We start from the raw sequence: 27,278 nt of genomic DNA, 5'->3' as shown, positions 1-27,278 counted from the left end.
TACGACACAATGTCTTCAAGATCCTGACAGAGCACAACACAGTCTGTTTAACACTATATCCTCGTTCAGACATGGAATATGCAACAGTGCTGGCTTTATCTATCTGTTCAAGTGATGGCAAGTGGTTGCTGTTACATTATTACAGCTTCAGAACCTCAGAGGAATCACCACAAGATGCAAACTCCTGGTAAGCCTCACAAACAGTAAGGATAGGAGTGTTCTGTGTGCTCACATTCAGCCAAATGCATCAAAACTCATTGGAGCACATTTCATCATTCAGTAGGACAACCGTCCTAAATATACAGCCAAAGCAACCAAAGAGCTGTTCAGGGTGAAGAGGAAGAATATCCTTGACTGGCCAAGTCAATCACCTGATCTCAACCAGATTGAGCTGCATTCCACTTTGCTGAAGACCAGACTAAAGACAGAGAGTCCACAACAAGCACGATGTGAAGGCCTGGGAGAGCATCACCAGAGAAGATACAAAGTGTCTGCTGATGTCTATGGCTCAAAGACTTCAGCCAGTCATTCACTGCAAAGGATTTTCCACTAAATATTAAATATGATAATTTTGTTTGATTTCATGTCAATCTGTCTAATTACTTTTAAACCCCTAAACTGGGCACTATGTGTTAAAATGGCTTTATCTCCCACACAGTTCTTTCTATACTGATGTAAACCTACTCAAATTAAAGCTGAGACTAGGCACTTTAATGTAGTATCCATTATTTTATTTGAAATTGAATGTACAAAGCCTGAAGAACAAAAAATGTGTGACTGACCAAATACTCAATGCTCATCAATTTAACTACTTTTGCCATCCTGTTTTTCCATATTGTAATTTTGTCATCTGGTCAATTGTCTACTGTACATACGACTTCTGTCTGTCTTGAAAGAGGGACCCCCTCCTCTGTTGTTTCTTCTATTTTTTCACTGTTTTTTTGGGGGGGGGATCCTTATTTTCCTTATCCAGATGAAGGGTCTAAGGACAGAGGATGATGTATGCTGTGCAGATTGTGCAGCCCTGTGGCAAATTTGTGATTTTGAGCTATATAAATAAAAATGTAATTTATGTGAAATAAAAGTTAAATGGATAGCAAGTGGTTCCTGTTGGACTGAACAAACAGGCTTTGTTAGAGTACCCAGTAGTGGCTGTTGATGTTATAAACTGTGAGCTGGATATATGGAGCTATGACAAACCAGCAAGTAAAGGATTAGTGCAAATAAAAATTAATAATCTAATCTAATAATCTACATGACCAAGACTACAATATTTAGCACAATAATCATGTCCCTATAATCACATATGACTGACCTGAGACGAGCTGCTTCATCAGGGATACCCAGGCAGATCTCTCTGTCAAAGCGTCCGGCTCTGCGGAGGGCAGGGTCCAGGGAGTCTGGCCTGTTGGTGGCACCAATGACCAGGACCTGAGCTGTCACTGTCAGACTGGTCAAGTCTGTCAGGAGACAAGCAAGAGAAAATGTCAATTCACCTGTGGAAGTCCTCCAGTGAAGGGGTGCTCACATTCTATTTTCTAATTATCTGACAGTCACTTCATCTTTTGCTTAATATGACATATCCATCAGCTCCTTCATCAGTTCAATATAGTGGTATCAGATTCGGTTGAAGTGAGAGTAGCATCTTATTCTGTGTGTTTGAGAATTCAGGACTGCAAGACCTGCAACAGATGTTTGTATTTGCAGGGCATGATTTCATGATTTCAGCTGCAGGCAGGTACAGGATGCCATGCTTGCATGACATACAGTCATGGTGCAGGTTTGATACTGTAGCATTCTGTCTCTATCTGTTTCATGCATGTACTAACTGCATGTGTGCACAGCAGTTTTTTTTAAATCGATCATAGTTGATAAGAAAGAGAGAGAGAAAGAGAGAGAATTGATGGAAATATCAAACAGAACTTGTCGATAATTCAAATAACCGGACCAAGGAGACATCTTTTGCCAAAACTGCAACTTGTGGCTCTTTACCGAACTAGTTCAATATGATGGATATACTGTATTGACCATGTAAGGGAATTCTATACTGTATGAATGTGCTGACCATGTAAAGGATTCTTTCCATAGCCTCACCCCTATATGACCTTCTCGGAATATGTGCCTCTTGTTATGAACATAAGAAACACAAGGAAGAGGTAAATTTGGAATAGTGAAACATGTCTGTATAGGAATGTAGGGAGTTCAAGAATCCTACAAAAATGAACTGTGTACTTCAGAATATTCAAAGACACTGTATTCAACATACTGTTCTGCTTCCCAGCTGTAATAAATTCTTGGGTAGAACCGAAGTGGGTTTAGTGTTCTTTGTCTTTACAATCATCACAACTGAAGAAAACCCTACAAATATGTGTTGGAACCAATGCTGCATTTTTATTTGGGTGAAGTTATGTATTCATTTGCATTCCAGGCCAGTAGAGGGCAACAATATGGTTATGGTGATGACCCTCATTATTACTTGATATCATGCACCACCTTTGACGGCGAGAGAAACAGTTCTTCGAAGCGAACACTACGGCAACATAAATGTATCCATAAACAGAAAGCCTGTACTTCAAGACAATCACCACACCTTCAGCGCTTCAAGTCAACTCAACAACACCCAGAACAGTCATCTGCTTCAGTTTACTGTCACCATAAAGAACAAACTCCTGCCAATTCATACATCACTGTGCCAGCTGGGTAGCATAGCAGCTGAATGATAGAAATGTTGTTGCCAATTCAGAACTACAATATGTGAAACTAATTCCACTAAAAAGGTATTGAAAAAATATGCAAAAGTAAATCCTGAGAACATTACATCACTCTGATGGCAGTTTATCCTACCATCCATGCAGGTGAGCAGCTGGGCTACAATCCTCCTCTCCATGTCTTTTGAAGCCACCTCTCTCTTAGGGGTGATGGCGTCTATCTCATCTATAAACAGGATACATGGCGCAGAGCTCTGCAAGGGGAGAAAAGAACCAATGATCATGATGATGATCATAATGCAAGTTATAATACAAACTGTATAGTGTATACAGTGCCAGAAGAACATCATTTGAGTATCTGGTAACATGTGCCCACTACACCTCCTCTAGTCATTAGTCTATAATGAAAAAAAACAGAAGAAAAGCACTACTGACCACAGCCGTATCAAACAGCTCCCTGAGCTTCTGTTCAGACTCTCCGGACACTCCAGACACCAGCTCCGGAGCTGATACCTTCAACATGGGCAGCTCCAGCTCCTGAAACACACACATCACTTTATTAACAAGCACACAAAACACACAGAATATTTAATAATGACTCTTGCCCCATCCACTCAAACCTAACTTGAAAAGTGGTAGTTTTTGTGACTGCTTTGGCCCAAACAGTTTCAAATCTACAAACTTAATACACATGAACCAAACAGCCCAACCAAAATATGACTGTAAAGGATTATTTCCCAATCAATCTGCAGTACCTCTCCCAACTTGTCCTCTTTGGTTCAGGTTAGCTACTACATTTGACATTACATTAGACATTACTAGCCCAGTCAAAGGTGCCTGTTCGGAACAGGTCGATTGCTTAGTATTTCTCGAGAACCGCATATTTATGTATCAACTGACAAATGTATCAATTAAAACAATCAGGAATTAATAAATGAAATGGTTTAAGTACAGACAGAAACTTCAACCAGTGAGACTAAACAGAGGTTGAAGCATAGAAGCAGTTTACGGCCTTCCATTGGTTGATTCTGCTGTCAATTAAATCTGCACGCCTATTGGCTAGTTTTACTGCCTCCACCTCTGTTTTTTTCTCCTGTATGCACTCGTTCTTCTGTCTCGTGCAGTTTCACTGAGCGGGGTCCCTCTCAGCAAGCCAGAGCCCAGAACAGTGATGTGACAGTGTTTATATCAAACAGCCCCCGCTGCACTCAGACACAGAGCTTGACGGCTCACTGTTCACTTATTCAAAGTTTATTCATAATAAACGTGTGACATGTCCAGATTGCACCAAGTGTGAAGTAGACTGGATGAACGGTTCGAGATATGCAAAGGACACACATACATACATACATACATACAAACAAACAAACAGGAAGACAGAGATTCCTTGCTTTTTAGTTAGATGAACTGCAGTGCTCATTCAAAATGTGTCTGAGACACCCTGCAGTCTTGTACGAACATGCAAAGTTTCATCCATAGTACACAGTTCAATAGTAGAGGTTAAGTCTCTTAAACTTTTTCAACTCATTATCACTACAGATGTAATCCCACCTCCAACCACAGTGTGGGTTGCAATGGCAGAATGGCGCTGTCTGTATTTCAGCCTGTTAACTCCACAGAAGAAGCAGAAGCAATGTTGTTTATGAGGTATTTTTATATATTTCTGAACATGCCTGAGACATCCAGCACTGAGTCTTGAACGTACATGCCAAGTTTCATTCACAGTACACAGTTCAATATCAAAGCTTAAGTCTCTTAAACTTTTTCAAGTCATTAACACTATGGATGTAAACCCATCTTTGACCACAGTGTGGATTGCAATGGCAGAGTGGCGCTGCCTGTATTTCTGCTCATTGACTCCAAAGGCAGAAGAAGTAGAAAATCAATGTTGTTTATGAAGTATTCTTACACACTTCTCGAGAACCGCTCTTCCAAACAACTTCACATTCGACACTGCACTTCCTTAAGTCCCCAGCAATACGTTTGCCAGGTATGAAGTAGATCGGATGAACCGGTCAAGAGATATACAAAGGACAAACTTACATACATTCAGACAGACAGAGATTCCTTGCTTTATATAGAGAGAGGAGAGATAGAGAGATGCAAGCTGTGTAGTACCAGTGATCTACATTGCACTTCAAATCCAACCATACAATCTATGTACATAAAATCACAAGTTCATCTCCACCCATTATATTGCTTGATAATGCTTTACTATGAAACGCATAACTAAACTATTTCCCAGGCATTGTTCACTACTTACCCCAGCCACAGCCTGGGCCAGCAGGGTCTTTCCACAGCCAGGAGGCCCATGCAGGAGAAAGCCCTTTGGAGGAACCATTCCCAGCTGCTGGTACACCTCTGGGTGACGCATGTGGATCAACAGCTTACACACCTCCTACAACAATGTCATATACATTGACCCGGGCAGATGTAATCTCTATGAGCAGTTTCCACTGTAATAGCACATAAATGTTACAATACAAATGTATAATATAACATGCGCTCAACACTGCTAAATCCATTGAGAAGAATTTAAAAAAGGTGGCTGACAGCAATTCTCACTGCTACCATCCCCTTTTACTATGGAAGACAAATGCAGCAAGAAACAGAGTAGGAAAAGGTACTAACCGTTAACGTTTCTTCATTACCTCCTACATCTTCAAACTTTAGTGTGGGATTCTGCAGCTCTGGTGACTTTGATTTTGCTAAGAAATAATTCACACAGAAAAAATTAATTAGTGTCACAGACATCACAGTCAACTGTGGTAAACTGTATCTGTAATTATTATTGACAAGTTACAGACTAAGCTATTAATCAATTAAATTACCTACATTTTTAAAAAAACATATAAAACAAAATTAACATATTCATCATGAATAAAAATAACTGTTAGTTACCGCCCTACAGGCAATGCTTGACAAACTCAATAAGGATTACATTGTTGTGGTTAAGAATCAATATTTTATAGTTAGACTGGCACTGGTTGTACCTTTCTTGTTCAGAGTGCGAGAATCAGTAGTATCAGTGGAGTTCTTAGTCCTCTTTTTTGACTTTTTGTGAAATTTCTCAGACTCCAGCATGGAAACATCTCTCTGCTGGTGAGAAACATGGCAGTTAGTTATTAGTTGAGCAAAGTAAAAGTCTATAGCAAAGGGTAAAATGGACTGCATTTATATAGCACCTTTCTAGTCTTCTGACCACTCAAAGCTCTTTACACTACATGTCAACATTCACCCAGTCACACACACATTCATACCTTGATGGCAGAGGATGCCATGCAAGGTGCCTGCTCATCAGGAAGAGTTGCTAAACATTCACACACACTCACACACCGATGGCACAGCCTTCGGGAGCAATTTGGGGTTCAGTATCTTGCCCAGGGACACTACGACATATATTTTTTAATTTTATTTTATTTAACCTTTATTTTACCAGGTAAGACATTAAGAACAGTTTCTTATTTACAATGATGGCCTGGCAAGTGCCAGAAGACACTTGAAAGGGGGAAGGAAGCAAGGGGACACTGAAGGGTTAGGGTTAGGGAAGGAGCCAGGGATTGAAGCACCAATCTTCCGATTAGTGGACGACCTTTTCTACCTCCTGAGCCACAGCCACCCAGTTCACTGTATGTTAACTTAATCATGCTGACAAGGTGTTTACATATCTGCCTTAAGCTACAGCTGTACAGTAAGACATGTATAGGTGACATATACAGTATCACTGCCAATTAGAAAATGCTCACCTGCTGAATGTCAAGAAATTCCAACATTAGAGACATGTGTTCTGCACTAAATCTTACTCCAATTTTTATTTGTTCATGTTGGGTCTCATGAGCTGAACACTTCAGAGACTGTAAGAAACAGCAGGAGTGCTCAAGAAACTCAGTCTCTCCACAGTCTGGTTTTTCGCACCTAAGTGTGAAACCCCACCCATGGACCCAGGTTAATAAAACTAGAGATTCCCGTCTTCTCATTCTCTTTCCCCTCAAGGCTGCTGTTGGAGCAGCTCTCTGGTTTGGCCTGCTCACAGCTGACACACACAGAACTCTTTTCTTTATGGCAGAAGATGCGAGAGCCTGCCTAAGACTCAGTAACTAAGTTATCTAGTGCCAGCAGCTGATTTAACACGCACAGGAGCCACAAAGCAGAGTTAGCTTGCCGCTAACTCTGTAAGGACTACACAAAGGAGTGACCTGGGCCCTCTGACCTGCACAACTGGAGCACCGATACCCAGCAAGGCTTGCATCCTTCAGCCTTGGAGCCAAACTCCTCTCAGCCTGACTCATCCACAGATTTGCCTACTAAGAGGCAGAACACCACATTAGCATCTCTCTCCCTCCATGGACTCGCTAACAACTAGGCATAGCCTAGTAACTTATAGTGTAGCATAGAACGGCTAAGCAAGACTGTTTAACTTAATCAATGTACTGTACATGTATTGATTTGGCTAAGGTTATTCAATGAACTATTGTTGTGATGTCTTGTTCATGGTCAGATTATTGCATGGCCACACCGCTAAGTTAATGTTAGCATGCTTAACACATGCTACATCCAGTAACTAGGCCTTGCATGCAACTAATCTCTTCCTAACCTGACACCTTTAGCATACACCAATTGGCCTTAAACAGAGAACATCACAGTTAAAAGGTTTAAAACCGAGCTTTGCACACTTTGCGTCTGGCAGCACATGTGGTTCAAAACACCACATGGTCTGGCCTTTTGTCTCTGTAGTTCTCTCTACACAGACATATTGTCTGCATGCCGTGTGCTCATTCACCAGGTGACTTCAGCTATCTTGCCCCCCCACCCACCCTCTACACACACACACACACACACACACACACACTTGTATACAGGTACATTTAGCTAGATTAATATTGTGTGTTTTGCTCTTTTACCTTTTTTTAATAAATGCTTTTGGATATACATGTTGTCTGTTGTCTGTTGCACAAGAATGAGTTTCGCCAACGTCTACTCTGCAAAGAACTCCAAAATCCTTCAACCATAACTAGCTATTGATATGGTAATTTTGGTTATAGTTAAGTTAATTATTTATCAGAGTTCCAAATTGATAGCTTAGTAAATATTGAGAATTGGCTATCTTTTTCCCTGACTCCAGGGTGGTGGCCCGTTATTATTAATTCTTATTAATAATTCCTCTATTGATTTTAATAATTAATTATCTTTGATAATCATTAATTATTGCTGATAGCCAAACTTGTAGCCAAGGCCAAACATTTAATAGTGACTCCTATCTGAAATACACCACTGAACATCAATATCCTTCCTCCTTCTTCTGATGAATGACCTGTCAATCATGCATCACAGGCACTGCCCAGAAAAGAGCCTGACCATTACAGATATATCACTATCAGCTTGTCAAGTTTAAAATGTCTTGCTAAGTATGACAGTTCTTCAATAAACAATGTCAGGGGATCCTCATGAAAAAAAAAGTTGAAAAAAAAATCAATATAGATCAGAATATCATTGCTATTGGATTATTCTTTTTAACCTTCACATACAAATATTCTTATAACCTCCAAAATTCTATCATGGGACCCACATGCTCGGCTTCCTTCACCTGTATCAAAACAACTTGCAACTGTTCAGATTCAGATGTTTACACCAGGAAATCAAGATGATGAAAATGCAGCAACTAGGTTATTAGTGACATTTCTAAGAATTGAAGGCAAGAGGACCAACACAGTTATTACCTACTTAGTTATAATGTCAGGATGTTAAATGTCCTGACAATCTCCACATGTACATACATACATTTGTTGCTGTATTAGTTGGCTCCTCTTGACACAGATCGATTAAGATGTTCTTCTCAGGGCCTCTGCCTCTATCAATGAACCAGCCTCCTGTTGAGACCAGCGTCTCTGCACTGGGAGGAGGGTTGGCTGTGCTGGCAGGACTGCAGGCAGCAGGCTGATCTCCCCTGGGTGAGCAGGTGCTGGAGTCAGGGTTTCCCTTCCGGTATAGAGATGTAAGAGAGCTGTTCATGTGGTTGGTGGGCTGGAGATGGCAAAAGGCAGCAACAAGGAATGTTTAGATCTCACTTTTTAAGTGCTGTGCTGATCATTTTGACAAAACAGTCACTAGGAGGAGAGAGTTGTCCACTAATCACAGTGTTTGAGGGTTGATCCCCTGCTGGCAAGACACTGAACGGTCAGGCCAGTGCCCTGCATGGCAGCTCACTGCTGTCTGTGTGTGAGTGTGGCAAAACTGTTTAGTGCTTTGGATAAAAGCATTATATAAATGCAGTCGATTTATGATTTACATTTGAGGAAATGTGCCTGTTTCCCCCAGTTTCTCTGTGCATCCAGTGCCAGAGATAGGTAGAGGACGTGTTAAGCCTACCTTAGCACAAATACAAGAAACAGGGGGGAACTGTTAGCCTAGTCCCCTCATATGTTATCATTTAGCAAGCTAGAGGTAAAGGTAGTCACCAATCTATCTTACTGCAGGTCATCTACAGGGTGTAAAAGTCTACATTGTTCTCCTCAGGACTTTTGTTTTGACTCTGGATGTGTCATCCATACCTGGAAAGACCAAAAATTCTCTCCTTTGTTATTTTGTCATTAAAAGGCTTCCACTAGAAAGAATTGTAAATGAACCTAATAAGCTCTTAAAATAGTCACTGAGTTTGTTGTCCCCCCAGGGGTTCACATACTTTTGCTTCACACAAATATATAAGATTGGATAAATTTCCTCAATAAGTAAATGAATAAGTTTCATGTTTTTGTCTCATTTGTTTAATTGAGTTCCCTTTATCTGGGTTTAGAACTTGTTTAAAAATCTGATCTGATGTTTTAGGTCATATTTATGCAGAAATGGAGAAAATTCTAAAGGGTTCACAAACTTTCAAGCAGCACTGTATATATGGTTCTCAAGAAATAATAAGCAATCCGCCCATTCTGAACAGACACGTTTTGAATGGGCACTGCACTAGGAGTAATAATTTCTAGATCATTATTCAATTTTTAATTAAATTTAATTCCTTTTCGTTACTGATACATTTGTCAATTAATACATATATATGTCGTTCCCGAGAAATAATAAGCGATCAGCCCATTCTGAACAGGCACGTTTTGAATGGGCACTGCACTAGTAGTAATAATTTCTAGATCATTATTCAATTTTTAATTAAATTTAATTCCTTTTCGTTACTGATACATTTGTCAATTAATACATATATATGTCGTTCCCGAGAAATAATAAGCAATCAGCCCATTCTGAACAGGCACGTTTTGGACGGGCACTGTGCTAGTTCCATTAATTGTCCCGGTAAGCCATTTCAGTGAGTGAGCATGCGCAATATCAGAGCCTGGAACTTAACATTACTAATTCCACCTATGCTTTTCCTGCTTTGACAAGTCTAAATGTCTGCTGTGAAAAGGGTTTATTCCTCACCAAATTCTGGTGGGTGTGGTCTACTTGCCAAACTGCTATATCTCTTTCATATTAAATGACATTCATTTGGCAGCCACTCTAACATGTATTTAATGCCACTTAACACATAGTGGGAAAACTGCATGTAAAAAGATTTACAGATTTAACCAGCATCTCTTTTCTTACAATGCTCTCCAGGATGATGTCGTCGCTGTCAGAGGACTCCTCGGAGCTGCTGCTGCCATCACTGAGAACACAAAGGCTTGTATTTAAAAACAAAGTATGGGTTAAGCTGAGAGAATGGCTCGGAGCCCAGAGGTGAAAGATATAATTTTGCTGGTCCAAAACAGGCAGTGATCAGTGTTTCTGTTACCCAGTGTCGTTGTGGCTGTGCTTGGCTCTCTTAGCCAAGTGCTTGTTCTCCAGTTCATTCATCCCAGATTCATTCATGATTGCTTGATACACTAGAAGAGATGCCCTTCCATTAGTGTGACTTTAATGTTTAAAATAATCACTGTTAAAAAACACATTCAAGCAATACAACAGTTATAGAGTAATAATACATCCATCTACTTACCTTTCTCTACTTGAATCCTGAAAGCTGTCTTGTTTCTTCTACCATACTCCATTCTAAAGACACAACATAATACTTATCACCGAATACTTTATGACTTTTCATTAATATGAAATGCACCAGAACCAACACGGTGGGTGATACAGATAAAATCCTCTATCATGGTATATGTCATTTTATATCTCAATATTAACATACAGTACACTCAGTGTCCAGTTTATTAAGTCCACCTAGCTAAAACTAATGCAGTCTAATACAGCAGCTCTGTAATAAACCCTTCATGGAGGTTCTAATGTTCAGTCTGTGTAAAAAATGTTTTACAGGTGTTGACTTTATGCTAATTTTGCAGGCTGTACTTTGTACTGATGTTTAACTGGATTGTGTTTCACTCCATCAAAAAGAGAAGAACTGAACAGCTTAAAAGAATAATTCTATATATTTTAATAGAAGTGTTGGTATTGAGATATTTGATCTTCTCCTGACTACTACAGTCAGGTTGTGTGTAGGACAGATTGAGCAAAGTTAGTCACCACCTTTGCTTGAGTCTGTTCTGATGAACTTGCCTGTACAGTTTTTGAAGTTCCAGGGCCATGGCTGACAGGTCCACATATTCATTGCTGCTGGACGCCAGATACTGAAAACAAAATTAACAAAATGAAACAGGGTCAAGATGACTGACACTGATATCAGATATTCAGACCCAGTCTCTGATCACATGTTGATTTAAGACCATAAATAACATGAAAACAGAAGAACTGACTCAGGATGTTCTGATGGCAGGACAGTGTTACCGTACTGTCCTGTGACTTACAGTCTGAAGAGAAGTGCTGTATAAATTAAGTTTATTGTTGTTGCTATTTTGTTATTACTATTCCATAAAACTGGTTTAACAAACTCTGAGCCTACCGCTGAACTCTGAGTTGATGAACACTGAGGTGGAAAACACTGAGTTTTCAGTTCCAGAACATCTGATCAGAGTTTGTTCAATCAACAGAGTATGTTCACTCTGAGTTCAGCGCATACGTGTTGAATGAAAAAAATCATCATCAATGGAGCTCTGATACCATGATTCACCATGGCCAAAGGTAAACAAAAGACAGGGCTTCTGATTTAATCCAGCAGACGTAGAGATATTAATGCATATATATGCGGACTGTGAACATTTATCTTAAAAAAGATAGCAGCAGTAACAGAACCTGAGTCAGAGCGGGGGAAAGAGTTAAGTTATCACAATTAAGTTTTATTCAGCTTAGCCTGTTATATTCATCATTTTCCAGACTTCAATTTCCTTAACAGATGACAAAGTGGTGGAATGTGTATCAGGCCTACATTTCATTGTTAAATATATTTATTCAGCTTCAATCTGACAGGGACAAAACACAGGGGGCAGCAATCAAAGATGAAAAATATAGTTGAAGATTTAAAATAACATAGATGAAACAGATACAATATATTTTACATAGAGACATACAATTGTAATTTCAGTCTGATCCAGTAATAATGAGTTTGGTGATTTGCAGTTGAAAAGGCATCAAGGTTCAAACGGACATTACATTTTTAGTCGTTGTGGATCTCGGCTCAACAGCATTCAGTGTCATAAAAATAGAACTTCCACGCAAAAATAAGCACATGCATAAGTTTTATTCTAAGCTGAATTCACGCTATGTAATATTTGAATGTGAGGGCAAAAACCGCTGTTCAAATACACCCCTGTTGAATGACATAGGTTTAACTATATAACCATTTATATTCATTTGGAGTGTGTGTGCATGTGTGTGTAAAAGAGACACTTGTGATGCAATAAACTATAGGAGAGGGGAAAAAAAGCTGTAGGAGAAACACCCTATCTGCTTTATTAAACTGTGGGACGGCACAAACATTTCCATTTAGGCTTATTTGTTTAATTAAGAGCACTGAACTGATAACATGCCGCCCTGGGAGAATGGGGAGAAACAGATGTACCTGCTCCACTCTTTGTCTGAGCCGACTGTCTAGCCAGCCACCACCTCTGTTCTTCATGTCTGAGTCTTCTCTGAACCTGAGGCAGGACACACATTCAGAACAACTTTAAAACAAAAATGTAACCACAATTCTACACTTGATGAAAAAGAAGAATTTCCAACAAATTTTGTTCTATGAAACCTGTTCTAACATAAATACGTAAGAATACCTTACCTCTCTTATCAAGTTTATCACTGATGTGCTTTTGGGATCAATGATAAAGGCAATAAAAGACAACCAATCAGGGAAAGGGAAGGGGTTTATTGGAATAACAAACTCACTTGCAGTGACAAAAATATTCTAAATTCAAGGTACACTTACAAGATTTGTTCAGAGTTTCGAGCTTGTGGTCAATGAGCAGTTACACACTCTGATGTTACAGAGCATTCACACATGACAGATACTGTCTTCTGCCTTGCATTCAGAGTGAACATTGATCTGTGCTCTCTAAAGAAATGTGTACATCAAATACTGCAAAGATACAATCTATTATTCAGGAAGTCAGTATGACGAGCTTACTGAACATTTCCACACACACTGTCAAAGCAGTGACACGTACACAAATTACATACAATATATGCATACGTAATGCAGGAATAAGGATGATTTCCATTATCAATTTAATGATTTAACCGTCATATTTTTTATCAATAGATAAGTGATACAATCTACAAAATGTAGGCTGTGGCTGAGGAGGTAGAACGACTCGTCTACTAACTGGAAGATCGGTGGTTCGATTCCCGGCTCGTCCAGTCTGCATGTCGAAGTGTCCTTAAGCAAGATACTGAACCCCAAATTGCTCCCAATGGCTGTGCCATCAGTGTGTGAGTGTGTGTGTGTGTGTGTGTGAATGAGCATTAAAAACTCCTCCTGATGAGCAGATTGGCATCTTGCATGGCAGCCTCTGCCATCAATGTATGAATAGGTGGATGTTGGCATGTAGTGTAAAGCGCTTTGAGTGGTCGGAAGACTAGAAAGGCGCTATGTAAATGAAGTCCATTTACCTTTTACCATTATTGTGTTCGGATTGCAGAGAATTCCTCACATCTGAGAGGCTGGAGCGAGCTAATGTAGTGGACTTACACTGGTGAAATGATTTTTGATCGATTATCAAAATTGTCATCTGTTGATCCTCTGTGTACAGAATCATATTTAAAGTACTGAATATGTGATTTGTTGTTAATGTGTGATTTACATCTACTTCCCTATAGCCATAGAGGAGTATGAGGAAAATCAAGCTACAACAAATTTACTTTTAAGGCAAAACGTGGTGAGTTTTATATATGACATGGTGGCATGTTTACCTCAACCCATACACACACACTCAGTAATTTACGTCAAAGAAAAGCTGTCAGTATGAACGTGACATCGTACCATGCTTCCTCTGTGATTACTTACCTCAACAAACACACCAACACATTGCCCAATATTCACGAAATCTTTCAAACTGTCTGTTATCTGTGTTTGGCGTCTGGCAGCGTAACCACGAGACACACTACCTCACCCGGAAACAGAAACGAATACATCCAAGTGAGGATTTTCAAAATAAAATATGGCTATTTCCATAGTACCATTGAGACGTTTGAAAACGTCTCAACATGGAAGACATATATAATTTCAGCATTTTATTCACATTTTGTTCCCGACATTCTACAAGCTCCTAAAATGTATGGTTGTATAAATAAAATCTAAAATATCAGTAAACTGTACAACTACAATGCAATGATGTGACATTGTCATTGTACAACATGATGCAGTTTAAGTAACGCCCCTCTTGAAGTGGTGAAAAGTGTACTTTTTCGTTCTAATGTAGCTGAGTAAATATATTATACTTATACTGTTATATTTTATAAATTTTTATTTTACTATTTTTTATTTTATATATATTAGCCTATGTATTTTTAATTTCATATTTATTTTATATTTTAAATAACGTGCTGTTCAGCACGTTTACACTATCATGTAAATAGGATATGATGAGTCGAGTAAAAAACATAAGTAATGTCAATGCTGCTCTCACTTTCACTTCCTCGTCAGGTTGTGACAGCTATACTTCCTCGTCATAGTTTGATGGAGACTAGTTGTGTGCTTGTCGGTGAGACAGTCATGAAGGACGGTACCGGAGCAGGAGAACAGGCGGAGGTTTCCCGTCAGGAGGTTTATGAGGATTATGTGAACTATTACCTTCAGCTGTGTACAGAAGTTCGGCCGTGCCATGATGCCCAGCTGCTGAAGAAGGCGGCTCTGTATCTGCTTCAGGAACCAGAAGCTACAGGGACTTTCACCGTGTTTCCATTCTACCACACTGTGATGGAAGGCACTGAAGCCCTGAGCACAGACTACAGGAAACACCTGTCAGCTTTTATCAAAGCCACCGAGCTGCTGGAAACTCTTTGTATCAATCTGTTCCTCCAACCCTGGAAGAAGGAAATCAAGACACTTAAGGTGGCTCTCTTTCTTTTATTTTCTTTTCTTTCTTTCTTTCTTTCTTTCTTTCTTTCTTTCTTTCTTTCTCTCTCTTTCTTTTTTCTTTCTTTTTCTTTCTTTCTGTCTTCCAGGTAATTTTAATAATAATGACCTCATGCCTGGAATTCAGAAGGCGTGTGCTACTGTGGGTCAAGGTTCAGTGTTCTCTATATAGTTTCCGTTGGGGAATAAATTTGTCACAATACTGAGGAACAATTTTATATGCTGTATGCAGTGCCAAATGTTGCATCTGAAACAGTAATTCTTTACATTATGCACATTATTTTATTTTAACATTTTATAGGCAGTTTAAAACTCCATTCCAAGGAGACTTTCTTTTGGAAATCCCCTAGAGGCTCCCAGTAAATTAGACACAACACCAAGGTGTTCGACTAAGCCATAATAATTTCTCAACCATCATTTCTACTGAAACTGGTCTCACCAAGGAGGTTGAATTCATGGCAAAATTCACCCATTCCTCCCCCTCAGTATGCAGTTTTTCTACTCTAGAATATTACTTGGCTCCAGGTTTGCCTGTTATAATTTGATTAAAGACAAAGTAAGTTAAGAAAGTGCTACATGTAAATGGAACATCAGATGAAATAGTGACAGTATTAAAACTACATTTGGACACAGGGACCCTCTTCAAGAACTCAAGATCAGGTGGTAAAGCAGGACCGACCTGAGGACTCTTATCATGCTTATTATATCAGTTAATACTGTTCTTTAAGCATGGAATCACCAAGGGTTTTCTTCTTGGTACCATGGACGTAGTCAGTTGCAACCAGCCTGTTAAATTATGTAATAAATTACGTGCAAGTAGAAAAATTTGCACAAGAGTTTCATTACAGGAAAGGCCATGAGATCACCAAAATCCATTAAGATCATTCTGTTGGATTCATTATTTTCACAGAAATGTTCATGTTATAGAGGTTAGTCACAGTATAATAGTAATAGATATTTTGCACCAGAACAATAACTTGGCCTCAGGATGGTGCTAAAAGGAGAGGTCATGTGAAAATGGAGAGGGATCCACTGGAAGCCTGATACTGTGAAGTTAATTGAATTGAAATCAGTAAGAGTTAGATTTTGAGATACATGTACAGTACAACTGGAAATAAAGGTGGCGCTCGAGGGGAGCTACCTCCAAAATATTGTTGTTGCTATGGACCAGATTGTCTGTCAAAGAGATATTTTATTATGAGTTGTTCCAGTTCCTGTTTCTGTGCAGGATGTGGAAGACAGTGGAAATGCCTGAAAGCAGAGTGATTTTGCAATAAGACACTGAGACAAAGAGAGTGAACAGGTAAAGAGACATTTAGGAGTTCAGAATATGAAAATGAAAACACATTTTCTTCACTTCCAATGTCTTTGGGTGGAGGCAGGAATCTCAGAGAGCGATATCTCAAAACCAGGACAAATAAAACCAAAACTCTTCATGGAGAGATATAAAAGGGAGTGAGGTTTTCTTTTTTTTTTTTTTTTTGTAATTTTGGTGAATCTTATTTACACATCCTGCAGTTATGGAGCAACATTATCATTCATTTGGAGTCGTGTTTCTGTCCACCTGGTGGTGCTGAGCAGGTAGTGTACAGCGGCTTTTTAGTGCTTTTTCTCTGAAAACAGCCAACAGCATTTGCGAGAGATGAAAATGAATCTTTTTTCATATATGAAATGTATTTGTGTCTCTTTCAGTGTTTTACAGGTCCATTTGTCTACTGTCTCCTGCCAGTTCTCAGCAGCTCTACCATCCAGTCAGTCTTGGGCTCTATTGGCTACCTGCCACATACTGATACTCCACAAAGGTAGGGAACATAGGGAGGAAGAACAAGAACAAGAGCGACAATAAATACTGTGGACATCTAGTCACAAGGCCTGTTCTTACAACTGCTAGGGTGTCTAGGTATAAATAACATACATCCAGCACCTACTACATGTACACAATGTAATAAGACTAGAACTTGTGTTAAGTGAGTGGAACTTCACATGTCCTCAATGCAAAGCATTTTTTCTAAAAAATGGACCTGAGAGATATTTTTATTATCAGAATATATTTTCCCTCTTAATTAAAGGTACCCTGTGGAGTTTCTGACCTCTAGGAGTGCAGTGGAGCAGTTTTTTATGAGTGGGTCCCGGTTTTGTTTCTTTGTCAGAAGGATGCACGCAGGTGACATGAGACACAGTCCTGTGTATCCTTTCACACTATTCCAATAATCTACAGGTGGCTGTAATGCACAGAAAAACTCAGCAATGTGCCAACAAAGGCAGAGAAGAAGAAGGCTGCAAGCCAGTAAACACTGATGTAAACAATGCAGGTTTTAAAATACTTTAAAAATCAGTTTTGCAAATGTTTCATGAGGAAGGAGATGGATTTAACACATTTGTTCGACCACAGTGCATTTGGGTGAGTAACAGTCAATGTAAACATAACTTTTGTTTGTTTACAAAAAAAACTCCACAGGGCACCTAATGAGGGACAAAATCTCCATATCTCTATAATCTCTAAATTTTTTAAATGTGTGCCGACCACAGATTAGTTCATATTCTCATGTCAATGTTAACTTAACGCTTAAAGACCCCCCCCCTATTTTTGTTATAGCATTTTGTTAAAATTTCCAGCTCATTTTTAATGTTTGAAATTCACAGTTCGCAAAGCTAAATTTCATCAGGAAACATCAACAATTCAGTTCAGGGAATCTTGATACAGATCATCATAGAAAATCATCAATATCTCAGATTCAAGCTTTTGTCATTTGTGAAGGTGGCATCTAACCTGCTATACTCATCACTTTTTATCCCGTTCTCTTCAGTTCTGCTGTATTTTTCAGTGAGTACAAACTCAGCGTGGATGCTAACCCAGACAGAGCCATGCTGCTGGGTTTTGAGCTACTGCTGGCCAGGGTGGAGTGTCTCCACCTCCTTGAGCTCCTGGAGAAGGATCAGTTGGGACCACAGGTAAGATCAGAAATCAGCGGCATCCTGACTAGATCCCTGCTTGTGTTGTATCAGTCTCATATGTACGTCGCTTTGGATAAAAGCGTCTGCTAAATGAAAAATGTAAATGTAATCCTCTGACAGAAAAAGAACCAGATTAAATAAAAAAAACAAACAAGTTACACTAGCGTCTCTGTGAGGCTAGCAAAATGGTGCTTTGGGAACCCTGAATGTAGGTATCAGATGTTTCATTGGATGAGAGAAAACTGCTGACCTGCTGATGGTACAAGGTGAACAGATGATCACTGAAGGAACACAGTGAGGAACATGAATGTCTGTACAAAATTTCATGGCAATCCATCCAATAGTTGCTGAGATATTTTAGTCAGAATCAAAGTGGTGGACCAACCAATCGCATGACCAACCAACCAACATTGCCATCCTTAGTGTCTGGAACTAGTGTGGCTAAAAAAGAAACACTTTTATCATACATCACACACAACTTTTTGATGTTAATAGAAATCTTTCAGTACTGGTTCAGTTTCTGGGTTTCGGCTTGACAGTCAAGTGGCTGGAGACTCTAAATTGTCAATAAATATGAATGTAAATGTATATAAATTTTTGATAGTGAGAATGAATGGGGACGTGGGGTATCTCTGCCTTCTATCCAATATAGAAATAACAATATAGAATAATAATAGAAATAGAGGTCACAGGACATGGTCAAGGCTTACATGATCTCAGTTTTGTTTCATGGCTTCCTTGTGACAGTGTGATCTGGCATTACAGGAGTGGCTGGAGGTTCTCCAGAGGAGAGCAGGGCCTATGAAGACAGAAGAACACACAGAAAAGAAGACAATAGTGCAAATGGAAGATGAGAAGAAGAAGAAGGAAGAGGCAAATACAAATGAGGTAGGCTAGAGCAAAGAGGTCTGTTTGACTGTGTGGAGAAGGAAGAGAAGAAAAAGAAAGAAGAGGTGCTGGGAGTCAACCAGAGAGAAATAAATATCAAGGCAAGATCCATGAGCAATAACAGAGGTTACAAAGGTAACTATGGTTCTCTGAGGTCCAGGATGACTGCCAGTGGCAGTAAACAAAGTGAATAGTTGAGTGTGTGATATGCAGGCCACCAAAAAATAAAATTTGGCCACAATGTGACCACAGGATTGTCCGCAATCTACAACCCAAAAGCACGAAAACAAGCCAAAAGTCCACAGGATGGACAGAACTTTATCAACAACCCGAAGAGGATAGTTAAGTATAATAGTAGGTCATCAGCATCTGTGCTCCAAGCCTCCTCTATGAACACAGGCAAAAAGTGGGGAGGATTTGAGAGCAATGGAGAGTGGCTCTATTATTAAAGCAAAAAGAATAGGAGACATGTGGCAGCCCCGATGGCTACGCATGAGAGATATGCAGAAATATGCAGACAGACAGAGAAGACAGACATAAACTGTGACCCAAACCCTAGTCTGTGGCTTTAAAACGGAAAAAAGGCAAGCCATCTAAGATGTCCTTGGGGCAACGGGTCACTAAATCCAAAGCAAAACATGGTGCAGTCAGTCACTTGCTGCTCAGTATCAGTGCAGCAGTACTGCTATGAGAACAATAATTTGTCTGTCACGTTCAAAAAATATATTCTGTTATCTAAGACAGTATAGTTCACATTTATCGATTGAAAATAGCTCTGCCATTCTCTTGTGAGTCAATGCACACCATTCAGCGTAACCTGCAGCCAGGCAGCGTGCAATGTTCAAACTCCCTGCTTGTAGAACTTAAAGGATTACTGTGGTTTAGAATTTAGTGGCATCTAGCGGAGAAGTTGCAGATTACAACAAACTGAATACCCCTCCCCTTGCCCTTCCAAGTGTGTAGGAGAACCTACGGTGGTCACGAAACTCGCTAAAATCGTGAAAGGCCCTCTCTAGAGCCAGTGTTTGGTTTGTCCATTCTGGGCTACTATAGAAACGGCAGTTCAACATGGCAGGCTCCGTGGAAGAAGACCCTCTCCCTATGTAGATATAAAGGACTCATTCTAAGGTAACTAAAACACAACAATTCTTATTTTCAGGCGATTATACACTAATTAAAACATACTTATGAATGTTATATTCCATTTCTGCCAAGTCTGTTCCACTAGATGCCACTGAATTCTACACACTGGACCTTTAAATTTCACATTGTTGAAGGCTGCTCATTTGTTGGCCACCGGTTCAATGAAATCCTGAAATCTAATGTTGTGCTCTTTGAATGAAACATCCCGATGCTCCCTTGCCCACAGCAGATTCAGCTCCTTCTCAACGTAGCAATGAAAATTCACCGGTATGGGACATGGTCGCTGGCCATGGCACTGTCTGGACCCAGGCTGCAGTGAACTTGGTCAAGTTTGGGCAGGTCGGGCAAGAAATCCCAGAGTAATTCTATAAGCAACTTGCACATAAACTGCCTTGGATCATTGCCTTTCAAACCTTCCCGACAATTTGCAGGTTCTGTATTTTGGACCGTTAACCCTCATAGTGCTGCGCTTTCCTCAGTTTGCTTACTCCGCAGTGTATCAACTTCTTTCTGTAGTTGCGTGATGTGTTCGCTGAGGGCCGTTTCTAAAGTTGAGATGGTGGCAGTGGGATTTGCCACAGTAACACTGAGGGCGTCAAGAGAACTATTGGTGTGGCTGTGAGCTCCTCTGTCATACACTTTCTAATTTTTTTGAGTTCTTTAACCACTTTGATTACTATTTTAATTGATTTAAGATTTGAATAACAATAAAACTGTTGTTTGATGTTTAAATTACTCTTACCATGGTTTCAGAGCAAGTCCTGGCCGGTGCAGTAAACCAGAACATAGACCTGGTAGCTGCAGTGTAAGTTACAACATGTGCAAGGCCTCATTAGGCCTCCTGTAGGCTACAGTCAAAGCCAAACAAGCCAGCTATCGATAAAATTCTCTCTCAAAGTTTTAAAGATAAATGGACAGAGAAGTACTTATGTGTTTGTCTTACCTTCATTTTCCAACAAGAAGCCGGTGTGCCTTCTTTGGGGTGTGCCTGAAACAGTGGCCTGAAGGACAAAAATTGAGGCATTGACAGCCAGCTACTCTTATATTACCTGGGTTTTCGTCCTAAGTGTAACTCAACATACAAGAGCTATCATGGCATCCCTAAAAGCTACCTGACTTCTAACCAGGCACAATATGCTTTTTATAGATCCCAAGGCACTAAAGGAGTGCAGGGTTATTTTGAAGAACTTGCTATTGATAAGTCCATGGATAGTGTGATTGTTGTGGTCAAACAGGTGCTTCTGTCTGTGAGATCAGTGCAGTGCTGTGTCAGTGGCAATGTTTACAGGTAATTATTGAGGAGCTATGTCGAGCACAACTCTAGTGATGAGAGTGCTGTAGCTCAATTGTGCATTTTTGTTTGTTATTTTGATGGAAAAGAGTTCCCTCTTGAGGAGTGTACTATGACTTACATTCCCAAAGCTGGAGGAACTGTTCACTCTGCATGGACTGTTATTTGAAAAAGTAAACTTTGCCATAACTGATGGGGCTCCAGCCATAGTGGGAAAACATCAGGGGGTTTGAAAGGAAGTTGAAAGAAATTGTCCATCATATCAGTGGATTACACTGTCTCATCCTTCAGAGTGTGCTGTGTGCAAACTTAAGTGGTAAACTTAATTGTTCTGGATAAAGTCATACATGTGAACAACTTTGTCAGACAGCTTTTGAACGAATCAGAGGATGCGACGTGCCATGATCTGCTGTACAAAGACAAGCACTGGTTAAGTAAGGGATATAACCTGGGGTGCTTTTTGGAACTGTATGACCAAGTAATACATTTCCTTCAAAAAAGCAAGTTGTGAGCTTCACCTGACCACCTTTGCAGTCTGAAAAATGAGGACTTCATGGCCCATATTGCATTTTTGGCGATACATTCAGTCACTTGACATTTTACTACCATGGCCATAGAAATGCTCGCTCTTTGGATGTAGCTGCAGTTGAGGCTGAATTGGTTGAATTTCAGTCATCAAGACAGATCAAGCATGCCCTCAGGAGCACAGAGTCAGTCTATGCTTTTTGGATAGTGTGTTCAGAAGCGTACAGTACAAGTAAAAGATTTGCATTATACTGTATGTGCTAACGATGTTTGGATCAACATACACCTGCGAGTCCTCAATCATGAATAATGAGAATACTAATAATAATTTTATTTATATAACACTTTTCAAGCTTAAGCACAAAGTGCTTGCAGATTGTATTAGATAGTAGATGTCATTTTTCACATTACTCAGTATGGCCGAACAGAGCTATTGTGGTGTGTTAACACTTTGGGAAAAAAAGACTTTGCATAAGAGACTGGAGCTTTGATTGATAGCTTATCCACAGACGATAAATAATGACCTGGTTCATTTATAGTTTAATTAAAGTGTTATTATTGCTGCTGCCTTAAAAAAAACTTATCAGCATGCCATTTCTGTTCAAATACCACCAATTTCTGTTCATGAGACAGACATTTTTTGTTTAAAAGGTCAAATTAAATCTGTGTTATATACATGGCATGTATATTAGACGTCATTTCAGCACCAGGCGCTGTTCATATAAGCCTACAGTACAACCTGAACAGCCTGACTTAGAACGTGGCGAAGTGGCCTCACTTTGCATGCCTCTTGTTCACGTGGGAGTATTGAATATTATTAGATGACACAAGGTCATATTTATCAGGAATTACATGACTTGAATTAATATAGCTATTTACAGCAGATACATGAAAAATAATGATGTTTAAGTTTTGATGCAGACTATAAAAGGGGCCAAATATTTTTGTTGGAAATCTGGATTTGGCCCACAGGATGCTATTTGCCAACCACTGCCTTTCCCCAACCATGAGGTGAGGCATGCATTGTTACAACCTCCATGCACCATGCACCAGGAACTTGTTATCCCTCCACTGGTGAAAGTAAGCAAGGCACCTGCAAGTCACCCTGACTCTCTTGTGTCTCAGAGGGTTCAAATGAAGGCTGTTGTACTACCACTGCAGGGTGCGTAGATGCAGCAGCCCCAAGGGTGTAATTGCTGAGGGTGCCAAGACTGCAGGAGGCTTTGTATCCTCTCCACAGTTGGGCTCACCAGCATTAACACTGAATTCAGGAACAGTCATATGATGGTCATCTGCTCTGTTGGATGATGAAGGCAATGGACGTGGTTGTGGATTTCCGAAGGAGCCCAGCCCCGTCTGTCCCTGGCCTTCGATTCCCCTACCATGAGGCCTGATTCGATTGTGTCTTGCTCTTTTGCCTCTGGCCCAAACAACTGGCCTAGCACAAAAGGGGAGCTTTTGCAGAGTTTAGTGACAATGATCTGACATAGGTACCTATGCAAGCCACACCTGACTTTGGGTCACAATTTAGGTGGACATCTAACAACCCAGTTCTCTGGTCATTAACCAAAAGGCGTGGAGTGCAGTGTTATTTATATAATTTACATCCTAGACTGGGCGAGCAGGAGTATGGAGAGGTAATTGCTGATATGAGCCATCCGGGCAGAGGTGCCATAGGCCCTTGAGAGAAGGCTATCAGTGAACTGTCACTGAGGCCTGGAACAGCAGGTTTTGTCCCTAAGTGCCTCATCTGGTGAGAGGACAAAAGATCCTCGGGACCCACAGGAAGCATATGGTCCAGGCCATGGTGCAGCTGCACTGACTGCACTGCCTATATTTCTGACATTGGTACAAAATGTTATTATCATTGAAATGTATTGAAGTATTTGAAGTTAAGTGAGGGGGTGTGTGGAAACAGGGCTGTACATCATAAACAGATGCCCAACAACAACAAAAAACACAGCCTGCAGTCTGTACTGAACTCTCTTTTATCTCTTCAGGTACCTCTGTCTTTGGATACCAGGTCTGCAGTGAACTCCCAGCCCAAGTCTCGATGCTGCCACCTTTCCAGTGTAGACCAGTCCATCATGGAGATGCAGATGACCTATGATGACCTGGCCATCAGGGGCCGCCCTCTGCTACAGGACAAACTTCACAGAGCAAACAGCAGCAAGAGCAGCAGTAAATTTGTTCATACTGCCAGCACCAATAATAACAGTGATGACAGTAAAGTTGTTCAACCTCCTGAAAGAGGCTGCATTCGAAGTACCAAAGCTGCTGCTACAACTATAAGTAGTAAAATTAATGGCAGCAAAGTTTGTGAAATGATTGGCAACAATAGCAAAAGCAGTGGCTGCAATGATGGGAACAGTGGTGGGACCACCACTCCAGGAAGCAACATTAGCAGCAGCTTCAAGAACAGTGACGGAAGCAGAGTTGATGATGAACTCAGTGGTCCTCATGACACCTCCCTGCACATCACACTGAGAGCTGGGTCTGATGCAGAGCAGAGCCTGAAGCCTGGAGAGCCTCAGGCAATAGCAGAGCATCCTGCCTGGACACAGCAACAGGCTGCACCAGGTAACACACACACCACTGTGACAGCAGTGTATGGTAATCAATACTTATTACTTACTGTCTCCTGATGAAGTGGACTATAAATTCCCCTTCTTCCATAATACCAATCAGTTCATTACATAATAGTCATGATTATCACTATTGTTATAATGATAACACAATCCTATTTTTATAATCACAACACAATCCTATTTTATTCTCAGGGGTCAGGGCTACAAAGCACCTGCTGTGTGATGATGCTCTGACAATTTCATTATGAGCTACTGTTTCTACAGTTCCTCATCAATTACATACTTCTTATTTATTCAAAACTAAACATAAATCTTCCCTGTCACACACCAACAGCTATTTTGGACATCATTGTTATTTTCATGCCAAGTGCACTGTATATGTGTATTATTGATCCACAGTGAAATAATTGAATCAAGACATTATGTACACATCTTGAGTACTTTTTGCTAAACCAGCAAGTTACAATATCTGACAATCATTGTCCACAATGGTCTAATACAACCAGAAATATTACAGAAATAGCTACCACAGTATGAACAGTATGGCAAAATGTCTAACAATATATTTTGTCTAATGGTATATCATGATATTGACCACCCTGAATTTTCATTATGTTGTTACACTACAGACATTACTAGACGTGGACCCTTCCTCTGTGCACTTTTTATGACAGACATATGTTTTATGTGCAGATTATTTTTGTCTTGGAAAATAAAGGTTTTGTTACTTGCTGTACTGGAAAGGAATTGCACCCTGCAGTATAAATGTGAAGCCCTTATTTTCACAGACTTACAAACTAAGAGACCGACCAAACCAGAGCATCCCTCCCTGACCTCCATGGACGAGGAGCAGGAGCTCAGAGAGCTGGCAGAGAGGATGGGCCAGCTCCATGCCCAGGAGACCAAAGAGGAGGTGAAGAAAAAAGATGACTACAAGAGAGGAGGGGAAAACACAAATAAAGAGAGGAGAAAGAAAGGGAGAATGGCAAGCATAGAGGGAGAAGCAGAGGAGCAGAACCTCAGGAAGCCAGTGATGGAGACAAGTCCAGCACAGAGCCATGCTGCCAGTAGATGCACCAGATCCTCTCACTCTGATCCCACAGTAATGAAAGAGCAGAAGCAGCCCAGTCTGTGTTACCCATCACCAGTGACCGTCAGTACAGCAGACTGTCAGTCTGGAGGAGGCAGCACAAGTAATCAGGAAGGAGAAGTTAGGGAAACACATACTGACAGAGCAGCAACAGGCCGAGGAGAGGAAGAGCAGCTGGCACAGAGCTATGTTATAGTTGAGCATCACATGAAATAGCGTGATCTCAAGGGTAATTGACACATATGGCAGTTATTAATAACAAAACTACTGAGCAAGCTCAAAACCAATACAAGCTGTAAGCCATGATTCAACAGTACATAAGGACAGATTTATAAAAGCAGAATGAGATTTTATTGCAGAATCCCATTTTGTTACATATCATATTTTCTCTCACCTTATTTACTGTCACCTCGCTACAGTGCTCTCAAATAAAGACTAAAATGTCGGGGAAAAAATATTTGAAAAAAAGAAATTCCCCATATCTCCAACACAACATTACAACTAGGAGGCTGATGTGAACATTTTTCCCACATGCCTGTTCCTATATGATGTGGACAGGGCATTCGGCTAATTTCTTTTTCACTGTTAAAGGCCCAATCTTAATTCTACCATATACATGATACCTATTTACATATATTATTGAATAGTTGGAGATAAAAAAACAGCATTTTGTGTGCCTCCCAACTGACCATAATTGAGGCTTGTTTACTCCAGTACACACATTTGTTTAGAGTTAAAAGACATGCCAATTAATTGGCATGAATGATTGCAGATTCCACCCTTGTAATTTAAAATGTGATGATAGGGCAACCCTTTTGTTTTAATTTGAATCGCAGATTATACCTTGACAGTCTTCATTCACAAAACTTTAAAGGAGATTGTAAGAAATCTTATGTTACTGAAAGGTGCTGTGTGAAGTTTTCTTGTAAACCAACAAAAGTTATGTTTATTTTCAGTGTTACTTATTAAAATGCATTGTGTTTAACCTTGAGGTTCAACAAACATGTTGAATGTATTTCATCCCTCAAAAGACATTGGCAAAGCTGGTTTTTGCAACATTTTGTCACCTGCATTGGGTACATGCCAATTCCCTTATTTGATCCTTCTACCTGTCCAGTCAGTCATCATGAAGGCCAAGGATCAAGGAGTAAGCAGGATCCCTAAGACTTGAGTGAGGATACACAAGACTAGCCTTCACTGTCTTTTATCAGTTTGACAGACCCCATGATTGGATGCTGCAACTGACCAGACTGTTCTGACACCGCATCAAATCATTGCTTTTTATACCAGAGTGGACAGACAAATAACATGTTGAACTCAAGTGTGCTAGTCCCAGATTTTATATTTTATTTGTTTTCTGATTATCTGGTTATCTGGTTATTCTGTGGTAATGTATGGTCTGCTTAATGTAATAAATGTTTTGTTAAGGGTAGTGTAATGCTTTCACCACTTTTGTTAACCCATTCTGGTCAGGTGTCAGAAGCAAGAAAATATTCACCACAACAGGTTTATGGGACAAAAACATAGAACCCCTTATTAAAAAATACAATTAATTAAAGCTGCATAGTAAATTCAAAATGGCCGACTTCCTGTTGGACTTAGGGCAACAGTCTAAGAGGCTTTTTTGTGCGTCTGCACATGATATCTG

The 27,278-nt window shown here is 40.1% G+C and overlaps 2 protein-coding genes across 4 annotated transcripts in view; one reads left to right on the top strand and one right to left on the bottom strand.

The window, feature by feature from the left end:
• Window positions 1–14,197, bottom strand: part of nvl (nuclear VCP like) — a 34,133-nt gene extending 19,936 nt beyond the window's left edge. The window contains exons 1-14 of one of the 2 annotated variants that reach the window (XM_044372356.1): window positions 14,080–14,197; window positions 12,643–12,718; window positions 11,244–11,314; window positions 10,684–10,736; window positions 10,480–10,570; window positions 10,293–10,353; window positions 8,487–8,729; window positions 5,702–5,807; window positions 5,340–5,416; window positions 4,972–5,106; window positions 3,144–3,245; window positions 2,845–2,962; window positions 1,316–1,460; window positions 1–23 (exon numbers count right to left, since the gene is read on the bottom strand). The exon at window positions 1–23 is cut by the window's left edge and continues 335 nt beyond it. In XM_044372356.1, coding sequence (XP_044228291.1) covers window positions 1–23; window positions 1,316–1,460; window positions 2,845–2,962; window positions 3,144–3,245; window positions 4,972–5,106; window positions 5,340–5,416; window positions 5,702–5,807; window positions 8,487–8,729; window positions 10,293–10,353; window positions 10,480–10,570; window positions 10,684–10,736; window positions 11,244–11,314; window positions 12,643–12,699 — 1,282 coding nt within the window. In that variant the 5' untranslated portion in view covers window positions 12,700–12,718; window positions 14,080–14,197. The remainder of the gene's footprint in view (window positions 24–1,315; window positions 1,461–2,844; window positions 2,963–3,143; window positions 3,246–4,971; window positions 5,107–5,339; window positions 5,417–5,701; window positions 5,808–8,486; window positions 8,730–10,292; window positions 10,354–10,479; window positions 10,571–10,683; window positions 10,737–11,243; window positions 11,315–12,642; window positions 12,719–14,079) is intronic. The other variant, XM_044372357.1, reaches the window with a different exon arrangement.
• A 493-nt stretch (window positions 14,198–14,690) lies between these two features.
• Window positions 14,691–27,062, top strand: si:ch211-189a15.5. Of its 2 annotated transcripts, none has more exons than XM_044373594.1 (6): window positions 14,691–15,126; window positions 16,843–16,952; window positions 17,976–18,102; window positions 18,871–18,993; window positions 23,953–24,532; window positions 25,329–27,062. In XM_044373594.1, exons 1-6 carry the CDS (start codon window positions 14,752–14,754, stop codon window positions 25,844–25,846), a joined length of 1,833 nt encoding a protein of 610 aa, XP_044229529.1. In that variant the 5' UTR covers window positions 14,691–14,751; the 3' UTR covers window positions 25,847–27,062. The 2 variants fall into 2 exon arrangements, with proteins under 2 accessions (XP_044229529.1, XP_044229528.1); XM_044373593.1 differs by having other exon boundaries at window positions 17,958–18,102.
• The last annotated feature ends 216 nt before the right edge of the window (window positions 27,063–27,278 follow it).

This window comes from Thunnus albacares, chromosome 14 (genome assembly GCF_914725855.1).
Source record: "Thunnus albacares chromosome 14, fThuAlb1.1, whole genome shotgun sequence".
Lineage (NCBI taxonomy): Eukaryota > Metazoa > Chordata > Actinopteri > Scombriformes > Scombridae > Thunnus > Thunnus albacares.
This window is presented reverse-complemented; position numbering and strand designations above follow the sequence as displayed.